The sequence below is a fragment of the Ctenocephalides felis genome, unplaced genomic scaffold (genome assembly GCF_003426905.1).
Source record: "Ctenocephalides felis isolate EL2017-DRISC unplaced genomic scaffold, ASM342690v1 CF-g0.4_SCAFFOLD_01886, whole genome shotgun sequence".
NCBI lineage: Eukaryota > Metazoa > Arthropoda > Insecta > Siphonaptera > Pulicidae > Ctenocephalides > Ctenocephalides felis.
This window is the reverse complement of record NW_020538040.1, coordinates 177,980,413-178,005,138: the sequence shown is the minus strand read 5'-3', so window position 1 is coordinate 178,005,138 and position 24,726 is coordinate 177,980,413. Positions and strand designations below refer to the sequence as shown.

Below are 24,726 nucleotides of genomic sequence, written 5' to 3'. Positions count from 1 at the left end.
TTGCATATTTAATAATTTTGTTAATTATTAATCACTAGAAATTACATGACCGGTTGATATTTTTAAACATCCATATTTTATTTCAATATAAATAAAACGATACTTCTATAAGCTACTTTTGGGCTTTAATTTTTCGATTTGACCACAAAAGTTGGACCGACCAAAGTTGAGTTATTGATACACGGGTCCATATATGTAACCCACGAGAAGGCGGTATTAAAATATTGCTTATTCATAAATTTTATTAATTACAGGAAAGATCATAATATTATGCCATGTCCAATGATTCAGATCCATTTCGAACAAACAAAATTTTCGGTTATATATTTCCCTTTATTTAATTAATAATAATACTATTTGCGCAATTCTTATTACTTTAGACAGGTGTAGGTGAACAAATCTTTGCTAACAAATCATTTTCTAATGCTTATGTAAAGTGTAGGTTTCATGAGTTTTTTTTTTTGAAAAAAGTAGCCAATTCGTCAAGAATCTATTTAAAACGAACAAAAATGTGGGTCGTTTTATTATTTTAAAGTTTGTCATTGTTCATTAAAATTAAAAATAAATACAGATTTTATAACTGCTTTTGGCAATTCACGTAGTGAAGATCTGATTATGATAAAAAGTATTATTTTTATTAAATGGTTGCCGAACAAGTATTTTAAATATTTTTATTTGTAAATGATTAAACTGCTAGAAGTAGTGATGTCATGTTTCAAATAATAGAAAAGTTAATAATGCCGAAACTGCAAATTGTTCTTAAAATGATTTCTGGAGAATTTACAATTTTTATGTGATAATTGAATAATTAATACCAATGTTTATGCTCTTTTTCTTTGACGGGAAATTATTGCTATTATTTAAACTAAGTACTTTCGTTGTTTATACACGATAGTGTATATTATTTTTTTGTACTAATGAATCTTATGACTTCTGAGTTATTTTTGTTCAAAAAATCATTGTATTTACATTTTTCAACGATAAAAAGGAAAACTATAGGGCACATATAAATAATGCAAAATTAAAATATGAAGTTACCAGAGAAGTACATGATCTTGTGGGTATTGTTAAACTTCTTAATTAATTTTATTTTGATATGTTTCATTTTCATTTCCTTGATTTGACCATACAATATTTTGTAACAGACGTGTCATTTTTGACTGCTGAAAGAGGTGAGCCGTTAAATCATTTCAGAAATAAAAAATCATTCATTTTTACCTTGATTTGAGCGTTAATGAAGTAATAAGATTTTATATGTATTTTAAAAAATCTGAAACAAAAAAATATTTTTAATAAAAAATATTGCTATTTTAGAAATAAATGAATTTTCATTCCAAGTAAAATTAGAAATAAGAAAATGTCATATATATCGTAATTATTCTGCGATTTGTTTATACAAAAACAATAAGTAGAGACTGCTAACAATATTTATGGGTAATATAATACTGATTAGAAATTAGTAGATACTCCCAACGGTATATGTACTAGGAATATTTTCTAAAGATATATAATAAAATAAATAAATGAAATGATGTATATTTTGTCCTAACTATCTGATTTAACTCCCAAGTATAAAACAGGAGAATAGTTATATTATCTAAGGCTTTCTTTGTACAATAAAATATTAGCATTTTATATTTAAATTATTAAGATTTAACGAATCAATCGACTTTTTGTATTGTAATTTATGTTTAAAAATTGGGTCTCGATCTATTCTGGTTCCAAAATCGATATTTTTTGCTCGTACACATTTTTCTTCGTATTTTTTGTCATGGTTTATATTTTTTATTTAGACATTTAGACAGCTTGATGTGTCTAGAATTAAAAACAAAACGGTTTAATTTATTTTTATTTTTGAAGTTTAACAATTCAAGAATATGTGTACAAGAGGATTTTTCAAAATTTAAATTAATTTTGGAGGTATAGCTGTTTGACCACGATAATCCTTTCCAGTTTGCTTCCTCCGCGAAACTTTAAGACGTTTTTATCAAAACTCTTTTTTCCGATTTCCACGATTTTTTCAGTTTTTCTAGACTCATTTCAACTAGACAAATTTTTATAAAGTCTTTTTTATGGATTTCATCGCTTTCCTCAAAATGCCGATCTTTACTATTTTTAAAAAAATCGGGAATAGCAAAAAAGTTGTGAAAAACTTTTTTTTTTCAGAATGTCACTGTTTTGTAAATAAAAACATTTTTTTAATTTGTGCTTAGTTTATACCATTGCGACATTATTTTAGATTGATACATATTTTTCTTCAGAATATTTGGAGGGCTAAAATCATGGGTCATTTACCAATTTTTTTGAGACCCTCACTTCAACCTTCTAATTTTAATTTGAAAATTTGCTTTATTTGACTTATATACTTACATTGTTTTTTACATAATCAACACGTTCTAGAATTAGAACTTTATGATTATTTTTAATTTTAATTTTTTTTTATATATTTTCAATGCATAATTTAATAACGTATAACAAAAAATGGCAAAAAATTCATGCCTTTAGACTAGAATACTCCCTTAAATGTATAAAATAAAATAAGAAAATAACCCATAAGAAAAAATATATACCTATTGTTTAGAATTTGGTCAGGTCCCAATTTTTTGAGATCCCCCTCACTTCAACCTTCTAATTTTAATTTGAAAATTTGCGTTAAAGGCGTTATATGACTTAAATACATACTTTGTTTTTCACATAATCGACACTGTCTAGATGACTATTTTTAATTTAATTTTTTTTATATATGTTCAATACATTAATTAATAACGTATAACAAAAAATGACATAAAATTCGTGCCTCTAGACTAGAATACTCCCTTATGTATGAAATAAAATAACCCCTAAGAAAAAATATATATTATTTAGAATTTTTGTTGTACCAAATAACAACTTATACATAAATTATCCACATTAACATTTGCACAAAGAATTATTTCCCAGCAGTTCATCCTCAAAAAAAAAGTTGGCACTCGATCTATTCAAGTTCCAGAATCGATCTTTTCCTCTCGTCACACATCCTTACTTGGCGTTCTTTTGCTGCGGTTTATATTTTTCATTTACCTTTTTTGTTCCATGTTCCATTCATGCCTCTAGACTAGAATACTCCCTTATGTATGAAATAAAATAACCCATAAGAAAAAAAATATATTATTTAGAATTTTTGTTATACCAAATAACAATTTATACATACATTATCCAGAATTAACATTTGCACAAAGAATTATTTTCTAGTAGTTCATCCTCAAAAAAAAAGTTGGCACTCGATCTATTCAAGTTCCAGAATCGATCTTTCCCTCTCGTCACATATCCTTACTTGGCGTTCTTTTGCTGCGGTTTATATTTTTCATTTACCTTTTTTGTTCCAGCTCGTAGGTGTGGTGCTCGTTGCGACCGCCTTCGTGCCGTGCTCCACCCGTGTTGGGCTACGAGAGGCGGTTCCTGCGTCGGGATGTCGCTCTTGCGTGCTACGCGCGGCAAGGACTCAGCAGTCAGAGCTTGGCTCTCTGTGCGTTGGCAGCGAGTGCGGTGGAGTAGCGCGATTTTTAAGGGATTGTTATAATTCTGATCACGAAGGTGTTTAGGAAAGGACTAGTGGTGATCGAATATAAAATTGTGATAATTTTTGATTTAGTTTAATTATTGACTGTTGTTTATAAGTTATGTGGTATGTGGTGATTAAATGACTTTAGGATTTGTGTGAACATAAAGAGGAATTTTAACAGTGGGTCAAAATAAAGTAAGTATTAATATATTTAAATTGACATCTGTGATTTGATATTTTTCACATTTTGCAAAATTAATATATATTTATTGGAATACTTTTTTGTCATTGACATTTGATAAAATGTGAAAACAGTGTCAATTATGTTATACGTGTAAATTAATGACAACATTTTATATTATCACTGTACTATTTAACATTCCACTATTTTTTTTATAAAATATGTAATGAACATTTTTAATTTTTGCACTTGTCACTTGCAACATTTTTCATAAACCGTGGAAAATGACAATTTATAACAATAGCATATTTTATGTTTATTTGTTCAAATTTTGATTACTGCACATAGATTTATTTTAAAACATACACATCTTTAAGTAAATTTTTTTTTGCAAGTTCAATACAATTTACAATACTCCAACTCAAATATTTCAACTGCATGATTAAATACCAATTATTTTACTAATATAACATTATATATGTTTATGCATATAATATTGTTAATTAAACTATTTCTTAATGTCATGTTAATCTTATATAAATCTGAAGTTAAAACAAGGATATTATGATATGACCCTTGTTAACTATGCTTCAGATTTTTCCTAATTACTTTTTTATTTTTGAAACTTTGCAAATAAATGAATAATAGTCATGCAACTAAAAAAATATAAATACTGCATGACACTTTTGAATAACCCGCTTCGAGCAGCCTGTTGTCAGGCAGCAGTGACAACGATTTTCACTTGGAAATATAAATAGCAATATGTTTCCAAGTGAAAATAGCCATTGCCCGGCATTGCTGCACCCATAAAAAAGTCAGCCATATTAGATTAATTCTAATAACAAATATTATCAAATATGGATGGATTAACCATTGGGTTACCATCTAAAAAAATACGAAGTGAGGAGAAGTTTCAGCCCAAGCTCATAGGACGTGTAAGGTTCTGATTGCTGTTAAAAAAAAACTTTTGAATAACATATGTGTTCTTGCTTTTTTAATTAACATTTCTATGAATTTAAATAAGCTGTATATGACAAGAATAAAACTCATCATGATCTTTGTCATATCTAATTGCTTAAGTTTTGATTTTTATTCGTGAATATTTAGTTTAATAATAGTTAATGCATAATAATAGTTTATGCAATAATAAATTATTCGAATTAGACTAAAATTTGATCTTTCACCTAAACATATTTCATTAAAAATAATTATTATGTAATATGGGATCTCTATATGATATTTTTTCCATTTGAACCAATTTAATAATTGTTATTGTTATTTAATTATTGCAAATTTCTCGTTCTGTGAATAAGTCTCATAGAACGTTTCTAATCAACTATATTATTTTAAATACAAATAGTTGTTAACTGAAACTATTTTTATTTTTGTTCATGATAGATGGACAATTCGGCTTATGTGCCGTCGCATATGCCATCGCCCGCTCTTGTGGTGTTTTCTCAGGCTGCTGGAGGTCTCACTGAAGCATTGCGTATACAACGACCATTTCATTCACAGGTATGTAATAGATTTTTCAAATTTATATATAATAAATCTAAACATCTTCGGATGTTCTATAATGAGAATAGAAGTTAATCTTTTGACCGGTATATAGAGATTATGGTTATACTTCTTTTTCAGATGGGCGACGGTAAAGAAATGCACTTACCCTTAGGTCTCGGTCTTCGTCACATGGAGGCCGCTTATGGCACCCATCTTCTGCACCAACTGCCTCCACATTTCTTGCACCCATCTCCTTTTGGTACAGGAGCATTTCGACCTCTCGCTGGTTCGGCGGCCGCTGGTCCGTCTCTCATTGACCCGAAGCATTTTCCGTCGGCGTTTGCGCCACCTGCTCCGTCGGTGAAATGTTCTTCACCGATGATGATTGACCATCATCATCACCAGCAGCAACAACAGAGATCTTCGTTGTTGTTCACAACACCAGAAGAGAGATTAATGGGAGCACTCGGCAGGCGAACCGATTCGTGTTCACCGGCAAGTGCCTCATTGTCACCGCCAGCTGCGGTCAAAGAGGAGAGCTTAGAAGGGGGCTTGTCCGAGGAAGGTGACTGCAGGACGCCTGGCCCACAAGAACAGACTGAACATCACCAGGACAGACCTACGGATTTTAGACGTGAGTTTACTAATAAATATGTAAACTAACTTTAATAACCTTGTACACAGAACTATAATATCGTCGATATTGTTTGATCAATATTTTAAAAATTATTAGTTATCCTATTACTTAAAGTGACCATATTTTTTTAAGTCAAAACCGAGACGGCAATTTTTAGTTAATCAAATGCGAGGCGGAGGGGGGGTTCTTTCAAAAACTATTTAAGGATACCATGAATTATATAAATTATTTTTATTAATCAAAGTTGCGTTTTTTTGTTTCTATATTGTTTGTTTTGCTATTGAGCCTTGTTCAAAATTCTATTAAATTTTTTTCATAATTAATTTGAAAAAATTAGTACTTTTTTGTTTGTTTTCATAATTTTTGTGAATTTTAATTTTATTTTTTAAAAAACCGGGACGAAAGATTTACGTATATCCGGGATAAATTTTAGAAAAACTTGGAACACGGGACCTATGGTCACTTTACTGTTACTAACATATAAGAAAAAACGTACCTATTACCAAAATTTACTTAGAAAAAGTAATATTTATATTACGTGATTATTATAGTCATTTGAACTTGAATCAAATCTAATTTAGATCGATACTATTTTTCAATAATATGAATTCCTTTGATTCTTACATTTCTGGTATTCTTAAGCTTTACGATGGCCATGACAACCTTAAATAAATCAATCGGGATGAGAAGAAAATTATGTTTTTGTAGTCCTAATTTTCATTTTTTTTAAAATTTTATTTATTAATGACAATTAGAATATTAATTGCATTTTATTAGAGTTATTTTGATTTACATTAATTAAATATATATCAAGACAACTCATAAAATGTAAAAAATATTCTGATTGTTATTAATAAATTTAAAAAAAATGACTCAGGTTCTATCAGATGAAATAAAAAATGATTTCTTTAAATTGTACCTAATCGGTGTTGTACGAAACTTTACCTCAATATCTAACATTCTATTTCTGAATCTTATGATGCATTGAATCTATTCTCTCTAGTAACTGGAAAAGACCAAATCAATCATATCACGACATAAATGTCGGTCTATTAATAATGTGTCAGATCGCCTCATTTCCATCTTCGAACTCATTTGATACCTGTTTACAAGAACCTCTAAGAATAGTACTCAGAATCCTTTAACCATGGAAATCACGCCATATGTTTCCACATTCTTGCACTGTTTAATTGTTATACCCTTGCGCCGTTAACGTCTCATGAACCATATTGTCTTAGATGTAAACGAATATCTTCTTATTACGAAACTTAACTGATTGCTTACTACAGCACTTCTGAATCTTGAAATAATGGAACAGTAGCATTTATGTTTAATAGTAAATTAAAAGCTATTATTAGTACATAGTTTATTTTTTCGGATATCTATTATTATTTATGATTTCATCTCTTTCAACTAAGAGCCTCATTTTTTATCTCAAATAAATATTCATATAATTTTTTGCTCTTAAATATTTTTTACACTTTGAGCCATGGAATGTTCCCATTTTTAGGAACTTTGAATAATTAAAAATATTTTTTTCTGAAATTGAATTGTAGACTTCTATGTACATAGCAGTAAACATCTATAGCTCGAGGTATTTCCAATTATAATTTAGTCATATGACCAAAACGTATAAAATATTTATAAACCAAAAATTAAATAAGAAAAGTTTTTCAAGAATAAGAATATTTTTTGTAATTTCATTTTTTTATACTGTAGGACCTCGTTAAGACGATTAAGTTTGATACGATTTCCCCCATAATACGCTACTTTACTACACAGACCGTGCACTACGAAATATACCTATCCCGCATAATACGTTTTCTCGCTCAAGATTTGCATAAGTCACGAATTATTATATAGATTTATGACCGTTTTACTTGATATTTTGATATAGCAATTATAATATTATATATATCAATGGATTTTTTCTGAGGTGATTTTGTTTCATCATATGAATTTCTAAAATTATTTAGAAAAGTGTACATTTTAATAATTATTGGAAAATTAATAATTATTGAAATTATTGGGTTCTGCGAAATTTAATCATAGAACAAAAAATTTTGTAAATAATACATATTAAAATATTGTCAGTGCATCTTTATATTTGACGCATTTTATGTATTTTATAGAATAATGATTGTAGCTTCAGTTTTTATATGCAAAAAGATGCTAAACCCACACAGCCGTTGTAATCTAAATTTTTGGTTTTCTATTTTCTAAAAAAATTTTAATTTTTGGTTTTAATTTTTTTCTAATTTAATGATTTTTTGTGTATTTTGCCAAATAACTAATTGTAAATTATGATACTTAGTGCTCCAATCGTACAGGACGAATATTTATTTTTATTTCATATTTACGAATATGACGAATTGGCTACAGTTACTTTTTAGAGAGTTTTTATTTTGTATATAAAGCATTTTCTTATCTTATTAGTATTTAAGAAATCTTACGATCACAATGACCATCAATATCTGATAATGATCATAAATTCGACAGATAAAATTACGCCTGTTTTTTAATTGGCTTAAACTCTTACTGGTAAATCAAAAGTTTTAAAAATGTTTGTAAAATGTTTCGTTCTTAGATTTAAATATTAATGGTATTTAGAAGAAAAATTGATGTATTTCTAAAAAAATGATACTATACATTTTGATAACACAAGTTTTTTTGTGACTTATCAAAATAAAACAAAACCTAATAATAAATTTGCTATGATCTTAATTTGTCATCTGCTATTTTTGGTTTTTGTCATATTGAAAATTAATATAATTTGCTAAATTGAACCAAAATATATTAATTTTCAATATGATAAAAGTAAAAAAATAGCTTATCAATTTAACTTTTTAATTTTTGTTATCATAAAGTTGCTAGTGACTATAATTTACATTATCAGATCAGGAATTTGTTTTAGCAGATTTGTATTGTGTATCAGCCTACCTCGTGTTTGGTCCTATTTCTATTACATTTACAACCGACTACAAATCTCTTCTTTTGAGAATCTGTACATCATATTCAAGTATCCCGCGAATTGTTTACGCCACAAGATTGAGCCCAACTGTCGTCCTATCCGGGAATTGTTGAAAACAAATAAGCTTCCTACTTGAACGCATCGCTGGTACTGATTTCAACTCTTTTCCATTAATACATTCCGACGTTAATTCGAATCTTGTAATCCATCTGACGTGCGTCTCAAATTTATTGTTTCGGATACCAAATTATAACGCATTCTTGGAAAACCTCATTGTCGAACGCTGACTTAGTAGCAGAGAACAAATTAGGATCCTAGTAGATTTATTATTTTGTAGACATTGTTTTATTTTGATAAGTCACAAATCACTTGCCTTACTGAAGTGTATGGCGCCGTTCTTCTTGCATTGCGTATGCAACTTTTATATTTTTCTGAAATACCTATAATATTTAAATCCAAGAGTACAAAATTATACTATTTTTTTTATTCACCAGTAAAATTTCAAAGCTATTGAAAGTCACCAAAGAACAAATTAAGATCTTTCCGGATTATTTATTACTTTGAAGGCATTTGATTAGCCACAAAAAACTTGTCCTACTAAAGTGTATGACACAATTCTTCTTGCAATAAATATGTAACATTTAAATTTTTTTTTTTAAATATCAAATAATATTTGAATCAAAGAATACTAAAGTTGTCTAAAATTTTTAAAACGTGTTGATCCCAATTGTAGGTGCAATTTTTAAAGCTATATTATAAAGTTAACAATAATTTTAAGTGTGCTCCTATTTGTCTAATTTATGATAATTACGATAATTGTGGTTGTGATTTCTTATATGTATATAAAAATGTATTCTCTATCATTTTTCAAAATAATTGCATCCACTTCGTGTGTACTTATGTTACGTACTTATAGAATTTATTAAAACTCGATAACTCAGGTTGTTGGATTATAATTTAACCCTTGTAGCTGTGGACTGTATTAAACACTGATTTGTTTGCATATTATGAATTTGTTGCAGTTCTAATTACAATCACTGATTTATTACTAAGTTATAAATGAAGAAAGATATATTTATTTTTATTTGTTATTTACATGTTGTTAAGCGGACTTTACTTTTAGAAGTGAACAACTAGTTCCATTAAAACACTCCGCTAACCCCTCTACCAGGGGTAGCAACCATTCCTTGTAAAGCTTAATGTTCTGAAGGTTGTCACCTTCATGGCCAATATAATAAAACGAAAATACGTCTGAACATCGTGAAAAATAAAAGCTCAACAATTATTAAAGCATATTTTATGTATACATTTCGAACACTAATTGTGTTTTATAATTCATTTGGAGAATCACATAAAATTTCATTATTATTGAAAAACAAAGAAAAATTAAATTGGGTATGTGGGTTTACTCATATCTCTTCGCATACAAAAATTGAAACTACAATAGTTATTTTCTAGAATATGTAGTAACATCGGACAAAAAATATCAACATTGACACAAAAACGCACACATGTATATATTTTTCTAAATACGTATTTGTCATGTACAACTTTGTAAAGAATTGTTTAATTAGTTATTAATAGGTAAACCATTGATTGTTCTTGAAATCTGAGATACGTATAGTTAATTTTTAAAACTGAAGCCCAGAAGATAAGCCCACGTTTGTCTTTTTAATTGGTATATTGCAACAATGTCCCGAAAAGGTATTTTTATTTGAAAACGCATTGCTATCTTTATTAGTAAGTGAAAACCGTTATCACTACTGCTTGAAATCAGGCTGTCTGAGGCAGAAATGGAACCTGGAACGTCTGTTTGGAAGTAAGCCGAAACGCAGAGATATCAAATACATTTTTTAACATTTCTTACAATTTTTTATAGCTCTCATTACGGTGGAGCGATTTTGTTTGAATTTTGTAACTGTGCTTGAAAAGAAATATACAAGAAAATTTGTAATCTTTATTATATGCGCTAAACCATTACTACTAATTACTATCTATTAATTTTATTTCCTACAAACTCGTTAATATTTAACTGCTTGATCAATATTCAATCGGACGCGGATTACAAACTCGTAGGAATCAATAAAAACCAAATTCCAAATGTAGCTGGCCGAATATATATCATTGCTTGCAAGATTCGAGTACTCTATGGGAAGGGAGACTATTTAATATATTATGCTAAAGTTATTTATTGCGCAGATGGGTCGATGCCTAGAGCTCAAGATTACTCGATAATCGCACTAGAACACCACCGTCATGGATAGTGTTCGGTGGAAACAAATATTTTGGCGATGTAAAGTGACTTCATGAACCCGAATGTGTCATAAAATGTATAGGGATTTAGTTAACATAATTAATTAGTGAAGTAACTTCATTATAATATGTAGAGAAAGTATTTTGATAATATTGAAGCAATTGAGTGAGATATATTATATTATTAGTATGTATGAACTAATCAATTTCTCGGTTAGAAATTCATCAGAATTACACTAATTGTAATATAAAAACTCTTCCAATAGACCGCTTGTGTTGCTAATTATAAAGCCATGTTATTAAGACGTAATCACAATTGCTTGTAGTATTTGTTAAGTTCCGATTAATGTAATATTTGCAGCACCTACTAAATGCTTGAGTATTTAGCAGGTGTACATATTTTTGGTACTTTTAATTTTACTTACTTTTTTACATCTTTACTAGAAAGGGTCTCCTTGTGGAGATTAGAGCTATGGGCTTTAATTGGATTCTGATTAGTGATTAGACCTATGGGCTTTCAATCAGAACTTTCAGGTGCGATACCTGTCTCAGACAGCCTGATGTCAAGCAGTACTAGAGACATTACTTGGTTTTACTAGTTTTCACTTGGAAATATAGACAGCATTATGCTGCTCTTTCCCGGCATTACTGCATCAATAAATTATAAGTGATACAAAAATTGTAATAATAGAAATTCATCAAATTGATTTATAAAGCCAGACTCATTAAGTTCTGATTCCTGTTAATAATATATATATATATATATATACATATATACTATATATATATATATATACATATATATATATATATATATATATATATATAAAAAACAGGAAAAACTTATTCAAGAGCTTCCCTACTTTTTTCTGTTAAGTCTCGATAATTAATCAGATCTTATTGGCATTAGTTTGTTCCTAAATTTTTGGCCATTGTTGACAATTGTAAAACTTTTTTTCAAAACGATTACCCTTTATGCTCATTTATTTGCAATAACGAGAAATTATAAACGATTAGTTACTTATGTCTTTTTTTCAATAGATTTTTAACAGCATACTCGACTGTTGGAAGTTGCATAGTTTGTGCATTAAAAATTTCAAAAAAATTGCTGAATCGAAAATAGTAATACAATTAATAATACAATTAATATATACAATTCGGTTTTATTTTACAATAATTTTTACATTTACAATAATAGAGGTAATTTTTTATTATAAAAAATGGCTTTTAAAATACAAAATATTCTGATCAATACCAGTGATTTTGAGATTAATAAATTTTAATATGTTATGAATTATTTTTTCAATTTGGTCCTGGTAGTGTTTGGGCGATCTTCCAAGCAGCTTTTGTATTTGTTTAGATGAGTTTTTGTTTCATCCCTTCTCATGTTGATCGTTGTCTCATTTCTATGAGATGAATTTATTATTTCAATTTTTGTAATACTGATGAATTTTTATTGGTGCCGCTGTGCCAGATAAGGGCTATTTCCACTTGGAAATGAATTGCTATCTATATTTTCAAGTGAAAACCGATGTTACTACTGCTTGACATCAGACTGTCCGGAACAGGTATAGAACCTGGAACTTCTAAATAAAAGATTTGTATTAAATTTTGGTACTACATACTAAGTGCCTGGGTGTTTAGAATTTAAAAGCAGTAAACAAAAATAGGAGGTTAAGATTAAAGTATATTCATCATTTTGAGTATGCAATAAGCATATTAAGTACCGTGTTTGTTTTTAATCTTTGTATTGCATAGAATTCGATTATCGCGATGTTACAATACATTACGACTCCCCAAATCATTTGAGATGGATATATTGCTTAATAAGCAGTTCTCGATACCCTTGTATCGTTCGCGTTATAGGCGACGGTGAATGAATGGCCCACGAAATTAAAAATAGCGTTTGCCTTCTAACTTAAATTATTGCTTAGGACTGTTTCTTATTTCACTCTAATTTTCTATATATATAAGTAGATGATAGGTTTCGGTGCAATACTTAACTATATTAAGTATTGACGGGAGATTAAGGGGTGACGATAATTTGCTATTGAGATAATCTTCGATTTTATGCTCGGGGGTTAGTTTTTGTTTGCATTTGGTAGTTTACAATTTAAATCGATTTTAATTTATTGATATACTAGGATATAAGGTAACTTACCATTTTTGTTTGCAACTAGTGCAAACGTACTGGACTCAGATTTTGATAATTTTTTTAATTATTAAATATTTTAATTTATTGATAAAAAATCTGGTTATACGAGTTATACGTTACCATTGTAAGGCTACTTATCATACTCACAATTAGTGCAAACGTACTTAGATATTGATTATTTTATTAATTAAATTATATTTTTTATTATCTATATTTAATATTATTATAATGTTGATGTTAATAGAAGATCAGTTAAGAGTTGAAAACAATAATTATTGCTTTATTCTCGCTTATAGTGGTTTGGGCAAAAATGCTCAATTGTAGAAAAGACTAGAAATGTGTAATTCATTTTGTTCTGGCAAATGTAGGACATACAATTTATGATTTCTATTGAGTCAAATCTGCCTGATCGTAAAAAAATGAAAAAAAAACATGATCAATAGTTGTACAGTACAACTATGATATAAAAAATTAAGTTAAACGACCTGCATACAGCTATCTATGGAATAGTTAAGTTAGATTCAAGATCACTTTTATAAAAAAAAAAATAATTTATTTTTAACTTTATCAATTTAATAAAAGTTTTTTTTTTTATCAAACTATCATTTTCAAATGCTTCCCTGATCCCTTATCATTAGTCTTATTGACAATCTGTAACAAGCGAATTGAGTATTTACACATCTTTGCAGATACGACATCAATTCAAAAACTGTGTACGAATTTTTTTACTACTTGATAACTGTTAATGATAACATGCTGTTCTTAGAATTGCAATTCTCAGAATTTTCATATAGGAGCTTTATGCTCTATAGACTGCCCTTGGAGTATTGCAAAACACCAGTTCTCTTTTGATATAATTATTATCTTTGCACTCAATAAAAGTTTGTTTATAAGGTAATATTTGATTTATATACTGGTTTTGTAATGTAGTCTTCGTCTTTATTTATTTATGAAAAATTATTCCCAGTTATAGCAAATAACGATTCAAACGATAACTGTTAAATATGCGGAAATGAATAATTGGGAAAAATTAATTTAAGAAACAACTTTTTTTTACTTTTTTGTTTCGTCGCTCAAAATTTATGTTTTATACTTAATGTTTTTGTTTGTTCTTAATTTTTTTCTAGAATATTCGTGTTTATAAGTAGAGTGAGTTGTGTGAGAATTTTTTTAATTATCAGAGATCATTTTAAAGTTAGAAATATTCAAAATTTAGTGCTATATCAAATATTGAAGTGACTAAGAAAAACGTGGATTAGCAACCACTGGTTTTGAGTTCGATATCCATCTTAGCCAGCCAGATATCAGGAAGTTAGTGATATCAGGTGATTCTCACTTGAGTATATAGCTCTCAATATTAAGTGACAATAAAATACAATATTTTAAAGTGACCATCGAAAACGTGGATTGGTAACCACTGGTTCTGGGTTTGATATCCACTTTAGCCAGCTTGATATCAAGCAGTTGTAGTATCAGATTCTCACTAAAAGTTAGAAATTTCAAATACGATATCAAATGAGAATAATATCAAATATTAAGGTGGCCATCGAAAAGATGAATTAGCAAAAGGTGTGTCTGGGTTTGATATCCACCTTATCCAGGTAGATATCAAGCAAAAGTGATATCAGATTTACATTAGAGATTATAGATCTCAAATATGATATCAAGTGAAAATAATATCAAATATTATAGTGACCATCGAAAACATGGATTAGTAATTACTGGTTCTGGGTTTGAATTCCACCTTGGTCAGCTTAATATCCAGCAGTAATGTCATATCATGTTTTTACTTACATCAGATTGGGATTAGTGTTGTGATAAATTATTAAATTAATTATGTACTAATTAAATTAATTATCTAATTATCTATTATCTTATTGTGTGCAAAGAGTTAAAATAGAGCACTGACAATGACGGATCATAAATGTCGATGTACTAACCAGTCTTATTCGATCATATTGCGGGTTTGATTCAATAGTAAATTGTCTGTTTCGAATTAGGTCATTCTCCCCTACAACAGCTGTGAAATGAGTATTTACTTTTTAGATTTAAAATGGCTGGCATCACTCGCCGAGTGATACAGAATTGAGATCATTAATCAAGTGAATTTTAACATTATTCTGTATCTTTCAACGTGGAGTGACTGGAACTGGAATTTACTAATATTAATTTTCATTTCAAAATAAAATAATGACAAAGTGCAACTTTGACATCAAACTGATCGATAGTTTTGTTATGAATTTTCAAATTGTCCGATGTCTGGTTATTTTTTCCTTTCAAATATTGTTGTTGAAAATTTCTAACTTTACTTGTTTTTGAGATATCGGTGGTGGACCTTTTTACCCGCGGACCTATTAGCTCCGATCTAACCTATTGCCCTTTTGTATGTAGCATAATTTGCAATTTACTGATAATTTCTTCAAGATTTATCACTCTAAGTTAAATTATCGAGAATTCTAATTTGTCGTTGTGGTTTCTAAATTTGGGTAGTGCAATTTTTTACTTTTAAGAACATTCTCATTCGAAATGATTGAAAAATCTTAAAACATGTTTTTGTGTCGGGCTTAGTAGCTCTACTGGGCGGAACGTTGTTCCGTACAGCAGTGTCACTCCTGCGCAAAACACCGTGATCTTTCTATATGACATTATAATATAAGATAAAATGTATTATAAGGTCTGTGGGATCAATCGAAATTTTTTTGCATTTTAGAAGAGAAACAACTGTGAACCATCAAGAAAACGGCATTGAAGTCGTATGCCTAAAGTTTTGTGAGTACTTTTCGAGTAAATACTTCAAAAATTTAATAAAAAAGTTTAAAATGTTATACAACATTTTAATCAGTTGTTTTTAAAATCAAACTTAAAAATTGGAGAAACACATATTTCCATTTATTAGAATAATTCAAATTGACTATGAAAACTTTTTTAATGTTTTTTTTGAAATATTTTGTTCGTCTTGATTGTATGGAATGGTTTGTTCGCCAAGCGATTAAATTAATTTGATTTAATATTTTTAATGAAGTCTATTACTTAAACCAGTTTCACCACTCAATCTGAACTATATATATATTAAAAATCTATCCACGGTTTAATTTATTCCAATGACAGTTGTATCATTAAATGCTTTCCCGCTTGTCTGAGAATGAATCATTCGACATGTATTAATTAGTCAAGAATCAATCACGGAAGAGCGAACCTGCATTATTCATTTATGTTTGATATCCATAACAAGCAATACATCAAACATTCAGAAATAAAAATACGTCCTCAATTGAATGTCCTGTCATAGGCGCGTCGAACGAATTATTTTTGTTTTTGGATAACGTTTTCGGCTTTTGATTGCCTTGATGAAATATATTTTTGAATACACCAGTCGCTGGAATCGTCAGTTGAATTTAACTTGAGATTTTTTGATAGAAATAATTAGGTGAAATTAAATTTTTCTTAGGTAGATAATTTTTTGGTATGTAAATGAAAATTCTTTTTTTTTAAATAGAGGTGTCTAAAAAGTTGGTCAAGTGAGTAGTAAGTCACCGATTTCAAAATTATATATTTTATATTCATTCATACATTGAAATTATAAAATTATATGTTTTATAATTTCAATATATAAATTTATATGTATATTTATACAAATTAATGTTTATTACTAACTTAATTGACAATATTAAATACAATATTGCTTCGGTATTAATTAGATTAGGGCAGGGTGGGGCACAAAGGTCTAATTAGACTTTGAGCAATTATACTGTGGAAACCAAAGCAGTTATATCACAACAAATAACAAATATCAAACAAACAACTATCTGACTGTGTTCAGTAAAACTCCCAGCTAAACAAACCATCATTGTAGAGGAGGCATTAGGTCCAATGTCTTATTTTTAATTTTAAAGAGATTTTATGTAATAATAGCTACATTATTTAACCAATGCAATATATGAATTTCTTGGGTACATTTTTTATAGAAATAACACTGTACCACACCCTTTTACCCCATCCACGTGTAAGCTGTCATAGAGGTTATAAAAAAACTTCTGAATCTAACTTAAAATTAACAATACATATTATAAAACAATTAAATAACGTATACTTAAATAATTATATTATGGTCTCGTAAACTAAACAACAGTGCTGATATCCAAATCTCTCACATTAAGCTTATTCAAAATGGCTTACGAATGTGAACTTATACAAAATTACGAGATTTGTAGTTATCTCATCTGTGAAATAATCAAAAAGGTAAATTGTTTGCTCTGGATTTAATTAAAGGACTTTGTGTGCCTTAAATGTTCTAAAGTAATCAATTAATCAACTAATATTATTGAACAAGCGATTAAATGATGGTGATTAACCCTTTCCACTCGTATGCTGCCGCTCCGGTGACATAATACGTGTCATCTTTGCAATGTACGAGTGGAAAGAGTTAATATTATTTAAAGTTTATTAGTAATTTCAAGTTCAGTAAAATATACTCGTTTATCTATGTCAAATGTACATTTTCAATTTGAAATTATATTTGATGATAAAGTTAATTAAATTAATTATAGAAGATTTTTGCGATCATATGCACGAAGATCATGTGTAAGAAGTCTTAAGATCTAGAAGCTGAATCACGAGAAGAAAGGCGCTGTTAAATAATACGAAACAAATATGTTACGCGATTTGCATATTATTTATTCTGTGAATAAATGAATGGCTGCGCTTGTGTTTTATTTAATATTAAGATATAGAAATAACTTAACTCTTATCTGATTATGATTCCATAAAATGGAATATTGAATTATTATCATCTGACGGTGATTTAGATCTCATGGGTTCTTTGAATAGCGAATTATTATTCTACAGTTCAAAAAAATGCTGCGATAATAGGAATTGAATACGTAGATATTGGACAGTCAAATTATTCATGACTATAACATATCTTGAAGTATTTATTATTTTGAATGGAGTATCTTTAGTTGATATATCACTGCTGCAATTATTTATATGTACATGATGTTTCTCAGCGGTTCCCCTTATTTCGCTTTAATGACAATCCAGTCACGTGCAAACACTCAGAATCAGCTGTCGAATGTCAGGGTATCTCAAATGGTAGGCAATTAGAAATATAGAGCAGCGATTTTTAATACATTTCATATAAAACATTTATAGAAAATTTAAAATGTAAATTTTATAAGGCGAGGAAAGATTGTTTTTACAATAATAATCTACAGGGTTTTCTAAAGATCTATTATAGGTGTGTTAGGGGTTTGTTGTAAGTTTTTTTTATTCTGGAGATCCACTGATTATATTTTTACGCAATAAAGATGAATAGTTACTTGAACTATTCCTCTCCCGAATCAACTTAAAATAATTCCATAACTATTGTTCATAATTTATATTTAATCATTTTCTAGAGAAAGTGCGGTGTTACGACTTACTCTGTGTTTCAGGAAAATAGTATCCATAAAAAATGATAATAATATCTCTGATAATTTATTCTTCACTTACTTTAAAGAAAATTGACATGTTGCTAAGTAATTCTTTTCATAAATCAATGTAAACTACGAGCAGCAATACAAATAAAAGATAGTGTTTCAAGTAACACAATTTACATGTGTCCATATCTTACAAACTATACATTCTACCCATTTATTTTCACTCTGTACATAATTCTTGTATGTTACAACTAACCCCAAGGTTTAGTTTCAATTTACCCCAGGTGTAATTTTTTTGCATTAATCAAGATTACTATTTAAACCATTTAGCAATCACAAAAATTGTTGCACATTATCAAAGATTTGATATATTGGAAACAAAATAAGATATACAAAATTTAAAATTAGTCGACAATAATATCGCAAACTGAAATTTTATGGTACTATCATAAAATTTCAATTACATTTAAATTAAACAAATTAAAATTTTATATTACATGTTAAAAATGAAGGACCTGCACAGTTCTGTATATTGCGTCGGCCTGTTGGACAATATTATGCTGGATGGTTTTACATGTCCAATCTAGATACAAATTTATTTTAATATCGTTCCTAAGATCCTAGCTTTCATACACGTTTTTATTTATTTTAAACTATCTATCCATTGATTTTTGATATCAGCATTTAGTTTTTATATTTCAGAAACGCTTTACTTTGCTCGACAATGCAAAAATCATATATCCATGTGTAATATTCTTTATTTCCATTTTTGTTCTCAATAATCCAGAAATGTGTATCAAAATAATCAATGTGCGATATTAGCAATGACAAAAAATCATTCACCCCGCGCTAATCGCATCGACTGGAATAATTTTAGTTCGCGTTTTGTATTATATGTAAATGCGTTCAATGAAACGATATGATGTAATATAGGTGTTATTATGGATGAAGTGGTTTTTACGCACAGCTTCTGTGACATATATACGGCAAATTAATGAATGCCGTCTGTATGAATAAAAATCATATTAAAGTCAATTTTACGCTTCGGCGAACCGCCGATCGGTCGCGATATGGGCGGGGCGGTTCGGCTAGCGGTGAAAAATATGTTAACCGCACTTACCCCAGGCGCGGACGGTAACGCACGCGATACTGGGATTAGAGTCACATTAGGTTAATATTTTACTCAAAGCAACTTATATAAAAAAATTCAAGAAATCGTACTAATATTTTTTACAGGAATTCTGGCCCTTTTTTCTGGAAAAAAAATCAATTATTGCCTCTATTTTTTAAAATTGAACTTTGTGCGATTTTTTGTAGTTCAGCGAGCGAGTACAATTTTATCTAAAATGATATTTATTGTGATTTTATATGGTCAAATGCTTTGAACGTATTTCGTGATTCATATAATTAAATATGAATATCTGAATCTTTTTTCTTTAATGAGTAAATAGGTTTTCATTATTAATAGTGTGGAAGTTGTAGTTAATGGTCCGTGATATTTCTTTCAAAATTCGGTATATGTAATTAAATAATACTATTCTACTATATTCTATTAGTAATATAGGGCATAAAATATCATAACTATGAAAAAATTTACAAAATAGCGATTTTTTTTAAATTGAGTTGGTCAGTGAAATTTTATTCACAATGATATTTTGCGATTCATATAATAATATAATTTTATATATGATATTATAGATCACATAGTTCATATAGGACGCTTTATAAAATTTCAATATTTTTGTTGAAATGAAGCATTCGATGATGCAGCGAGCAAGTAAAATTGAATTAAAATTATGATGTATAATAATTAGGGTTTGTCGGTTTTCAAAAACCGGTTTTAAAAACCGGTTTTTTGGCGAAAATAATGGAATTCGAAAACCGGTTTTTAGTGAAAAATGTCGGTTTCCACTGTATAAATGGAAAATGACAAATATAGCCAAATATAAAAGATAGATGAAAGCGTTTTGAATCTTGAAATCATATCAGTTCAATAGCATTTGATATCTTATCAGTCTGCAATGGTTCCCAGAAAGGTTTTGTATATATTAATTTAGATTTTTATACCAGTGTACATATTAATTTAAATCAGTGTGACTTCTTCTTGAAAGAAGTAACTTCCTCTACTCAAATTTAAAAAAAGAGATTTAAACCCTAGAAACCACAAATTAAAGAACAAAAAACTTAGAATTATTATATCAGGCTTTAAAAACAATTAAGCATAATTTGGTCGCAAGTATAAACGTATTTTCTGTTTCAGGAAATTTTGTGAGTAAACAAAGGACACGTCTATGTAGAAATTCGATAGACGTTCTCAGTGTTTTGAAATCATATTGATTGTATTAAATAAAAAAACAATTAGAATGTTTAAAATTAATTAATTAAAATTGCTCGGAACAGACAATATACAAGTTTAGCTTAATTGTTTTTAAAACTAAAATTTATATTAACAAGTATGTTTCAACATGTATCTAATATATATATTTTTTTAATTTAATGATTTTTTTTTATTTAAAAATGTATTATTTTAATTTATTCGAAAACTTTTCTTTCACTATCATAAAAATATTTTTACTTTTATACGTGAAAATGATGCATGAATAACGAATAATTATTTTCAAAGTTATTTAATCAACGTAAACTATTAATTTTTAGTTCTACTAATTAAAATTAAAATAATTTTGTTTACTATATATAAAGTTGAAAAATAAATAAACTCAGTCAAATACTGCTCTAAATTACACTAAATTTGCGGATAAATTACAGAATATTCGAGCAAAAATTTATTTTCTATATAAAATTCGAAAACCGGTTAAAACCGGTTTTTTAGTAAAATTAAAATTCGAAAAAAAAAAAATTCGGTTTCCCAAAATGTCGGTTTTTGTATAAACCCTAATAATAATCAATAATCATTATTAATCAGGCTTGTATTGAGTATTATATGATATGAGAAATCGTTACTTTTACAAAAAATGGGTGTCGTGATTTGCTTCAAAATATTAACAACAAATATTTACATATAGTTATTTTTAGCAATATTTATATTAATGGTATAAAACTAATCGAAATCTTAAAAAGGTATACGTAAAACTGCATCTTGGCGCTTTTTAGTATGTATAGTAATTTTTTTCTTTTTTCTTTCCAAAAATGTATTAAGTCAGAAAAATGAGAAAATTAGCAATCAGTGATTTATAATTTTAATATATCATATAAAAATTGAATTTAATACTAGATTTATACAAACTCGATGTTTTAGTTTATCTTTGAATTTTTTTAAAATTAATTTAAAACGTTGATTTTATCTGAACGGAAGTATATTGAAACTTTATAAAGATATTAGCAAGTAACTTGATTAACTTGATTATTATATCACGAAATACGTTCATAAGTATTAATGAATTTAAAAAAAAATAATTTTAATTTTAACAGTCTTTTTCAGTTTTCTAGCTTATAATTTTATTACCAGCTCTCACTTTAAGGCAAGAGACAGGGTACAAATTAGCCCGGTAAAGAGAGCATTGTCATTTATAGCGACGAGCACCGCGATTATTCTGAAACAGCATAGAATTCACACGTGAACCAGACATTTGAGGGAAATGAAACAAAATTGATGCTCTAAAAGTCGCTGAATTGTGTGATTTAAGTGCGGTGAAATTTCACGACTGAGGGTTAATTGAACTACTTTGGAGTAAAAAAATGCTAATATTGTCAAATTAATCTTTGGCATAAAAAAATAATCTTTGGTATATGAAGAGATATCAGAAAGTTGCACTTATGATAAAATTGTTATTTGACGTTTGTGCGTTTTAGAGGTTAGGATTCATGTTTACAACGTCTGATCGCGTAGCCAGTTCATTTTTTTCAACAGATTGTCACTGTCAACTCATATGAAGATAGACCCGTAACATAGCATACTCATAACATTTCTATTTTATCCGAAAATTGGCTGCTATATATGAGATTTAGTAAACTTCTTAAATAATTTTTAAGGTTTAGGTAAATAGCAAATATTTTTATTATTTGTTCAAAATGTTCATCTATTGATGCAAATATTTTTCAGTTATTTTAGCAACCTTTATTTAAATTTAAATTTTTTTACTCAATTGATATTTAAAATTTGATTTTAACTCAAAATCTAATTAATTATTTGATATTTATGGAAATAGTGTAATATGATTATATTTCGCATTGCCGTGTTACAAGCGCGTGTTGAATTCGCAACCCTTTTGTCGATAGAGGGGTTGCGCTTTGAATAAAAACTTTGCTCATTCATCGCGGCGACTTTGGATGTTCACATGTTGCGAGTTCATACACAGTGATGGCAAAAGTCTTGATAAATGTAATTCGAAAATGACAACTTCAAAATTATTGAATTCGTCGTACGTCGTACTTTAATAAATTTTACAATGACTTTTTTTCTTTATTATATTTAGAATACTATAACTTTTATCGCGTCAAAGCACATTGAAACTATTGTCTTTATTCAAGTCATACAAATAATGTTTTATATGGATTATTCTAAGGTTTCAAAAGTATTTTATTTTTGCAATTTAAAGAAGTGAACAATTATTTAATTCTTTTATAAATCGGTGGCATATTTGTTTCAATGCTCGCCCCGTGCAAATGTCAACAGGGGATGTATTTAATGTGGGCCGCTGTCGTTGCTCGGTTGATCTCTTTTCGTCTCATTGTTGTCTGTTCATGTATTATGTTTTAACATTCGAATCAGTCGAGTTGGAAAAGGCAGAGGTGTCCAAATCGTTTGGAAAAGGAGTAGTAGTAGGTTTTTACTTATTTTTTTAAAATAGTTACAAAGATACCGTAATGTTTTATGAGCTAGTAAGCAAACAAAAAAAAACTGTAATGGAAATCCAAAAAAATATAATGTCCAAATCGATTGGAAAAGGAGTGGTAGTAGGTTTTTACTTATTTTTTTTAAATAGTTACACAGACACCGTAATGTTTTATGAGCTATTGTAAGCAAACAACAAAAACTGGTATGGAAATCTATCTGTAATAGAAAAAATTAGATTTCACTCCACGAAGAGAAGTCTATAATTTGAGGACCCGAGCATCAACTTTCAATTTTTTTAGAAGAGCAAAATTGAGCAAGTAAAGATTTAAATGAATTTAATTACGACTTTTTTAATGATTAGTTTTTATATAATCAATATTAATTTTGTTCTTAAATACAAAAACCGTAAAACATTATCCAAATAAAATTGCAATTGGTTTTGCCATCATAAATTGAATTAGGAATTAGGAATTAGAAATTAGAAATTACGTATAAAGTACTTTAAAATGCCAGAAATATTATCAATCCTAAATAATTTTTTTTTTTTATATATATAAAGCTACCTTACAACTTTAAAGAATAGTATGTTAAGTGTTAGGTTATAAAAGATTTAAATGTATATGATTGCGATTTCATTAATTACTTATTTTGTTCATATTTTCCAACATAGCCGTTTAAATCCCGATAGCGACGTCGTAAGAATCAAGGTGGTGGATGGTTATATATTTTTTCTTCTACTTTCAAATATTGTTATTAAAAAACTCTTAACTTTTCTTGATTTTGAGATATCATTGGTGAACCTTTTTACTCGCGAACCTTTAGACCACGCTCAATAGCATAATCCATAATCAATAGTGGAAGTAAAGTGTGGAAAACTCTCTTCGTCGTTCTTACTACTCACAAGTTTTTTGTTAGTTCTATAATGCAATTTTTTCCATAAGTTAGATAAAACGAGTTCAGTTAGTTTTCGAAGAGGACCTATCATTTATCCCTCTGAGCCGCAGGTTTGGCACACATGTTATAAGTCATGTTCCCTGACAAGAAGTGCGCTAACACTCTAATCTTGTCTATATATACCATTGTTTATGACCCCGTTACAAGCTTATTGCCGTATTGATATGTTAACTAGCGATAGGGTTCTCTTTTTATATTTTTCGGCGAAGCAAAACAGGTGTCTCGTGTGTACATAATGTATTATTATTAAATTACTTCATTGCAGCAATATGAATAATGAAAGGTAAGCAGATGTAAATGATGATTGATACTCAAATATGAA

General features: G+C 28.5%; 1 protein-coding gene across 2 annotated transcripts in view; it reads left to right on the top strand.

Annotated features, from left to right (window-relative positions):
- Nucleotides 1-24,726, top strand: part of LOC113378743 (protein Teyrha-meyrha-like) — a 148,896-nt gene that overhangs the window by 411 nt on the left and 123,759 nt on the right. For both annotated transcript variants that reach the window (XM_026619323.1, XM_026619322.1), the window contains exons 2-4: nt 3,366-3,736; nt 5,121-5,237; nt 5,361-5,856. In XM_026619323.1, the coding sequence (XP_026475108.1) occupies nt 5,121-5,237; nt 5,361-5,856 (613 nt within the window). In that variant the 5' untranslated portion in view covers nt 3,366-3,736. The remainder of the gene's footprint in view (nt 1-3,365; nt 3,737-5,120; nt 5,238-5,360; nt 5,857-24,726) is intronic.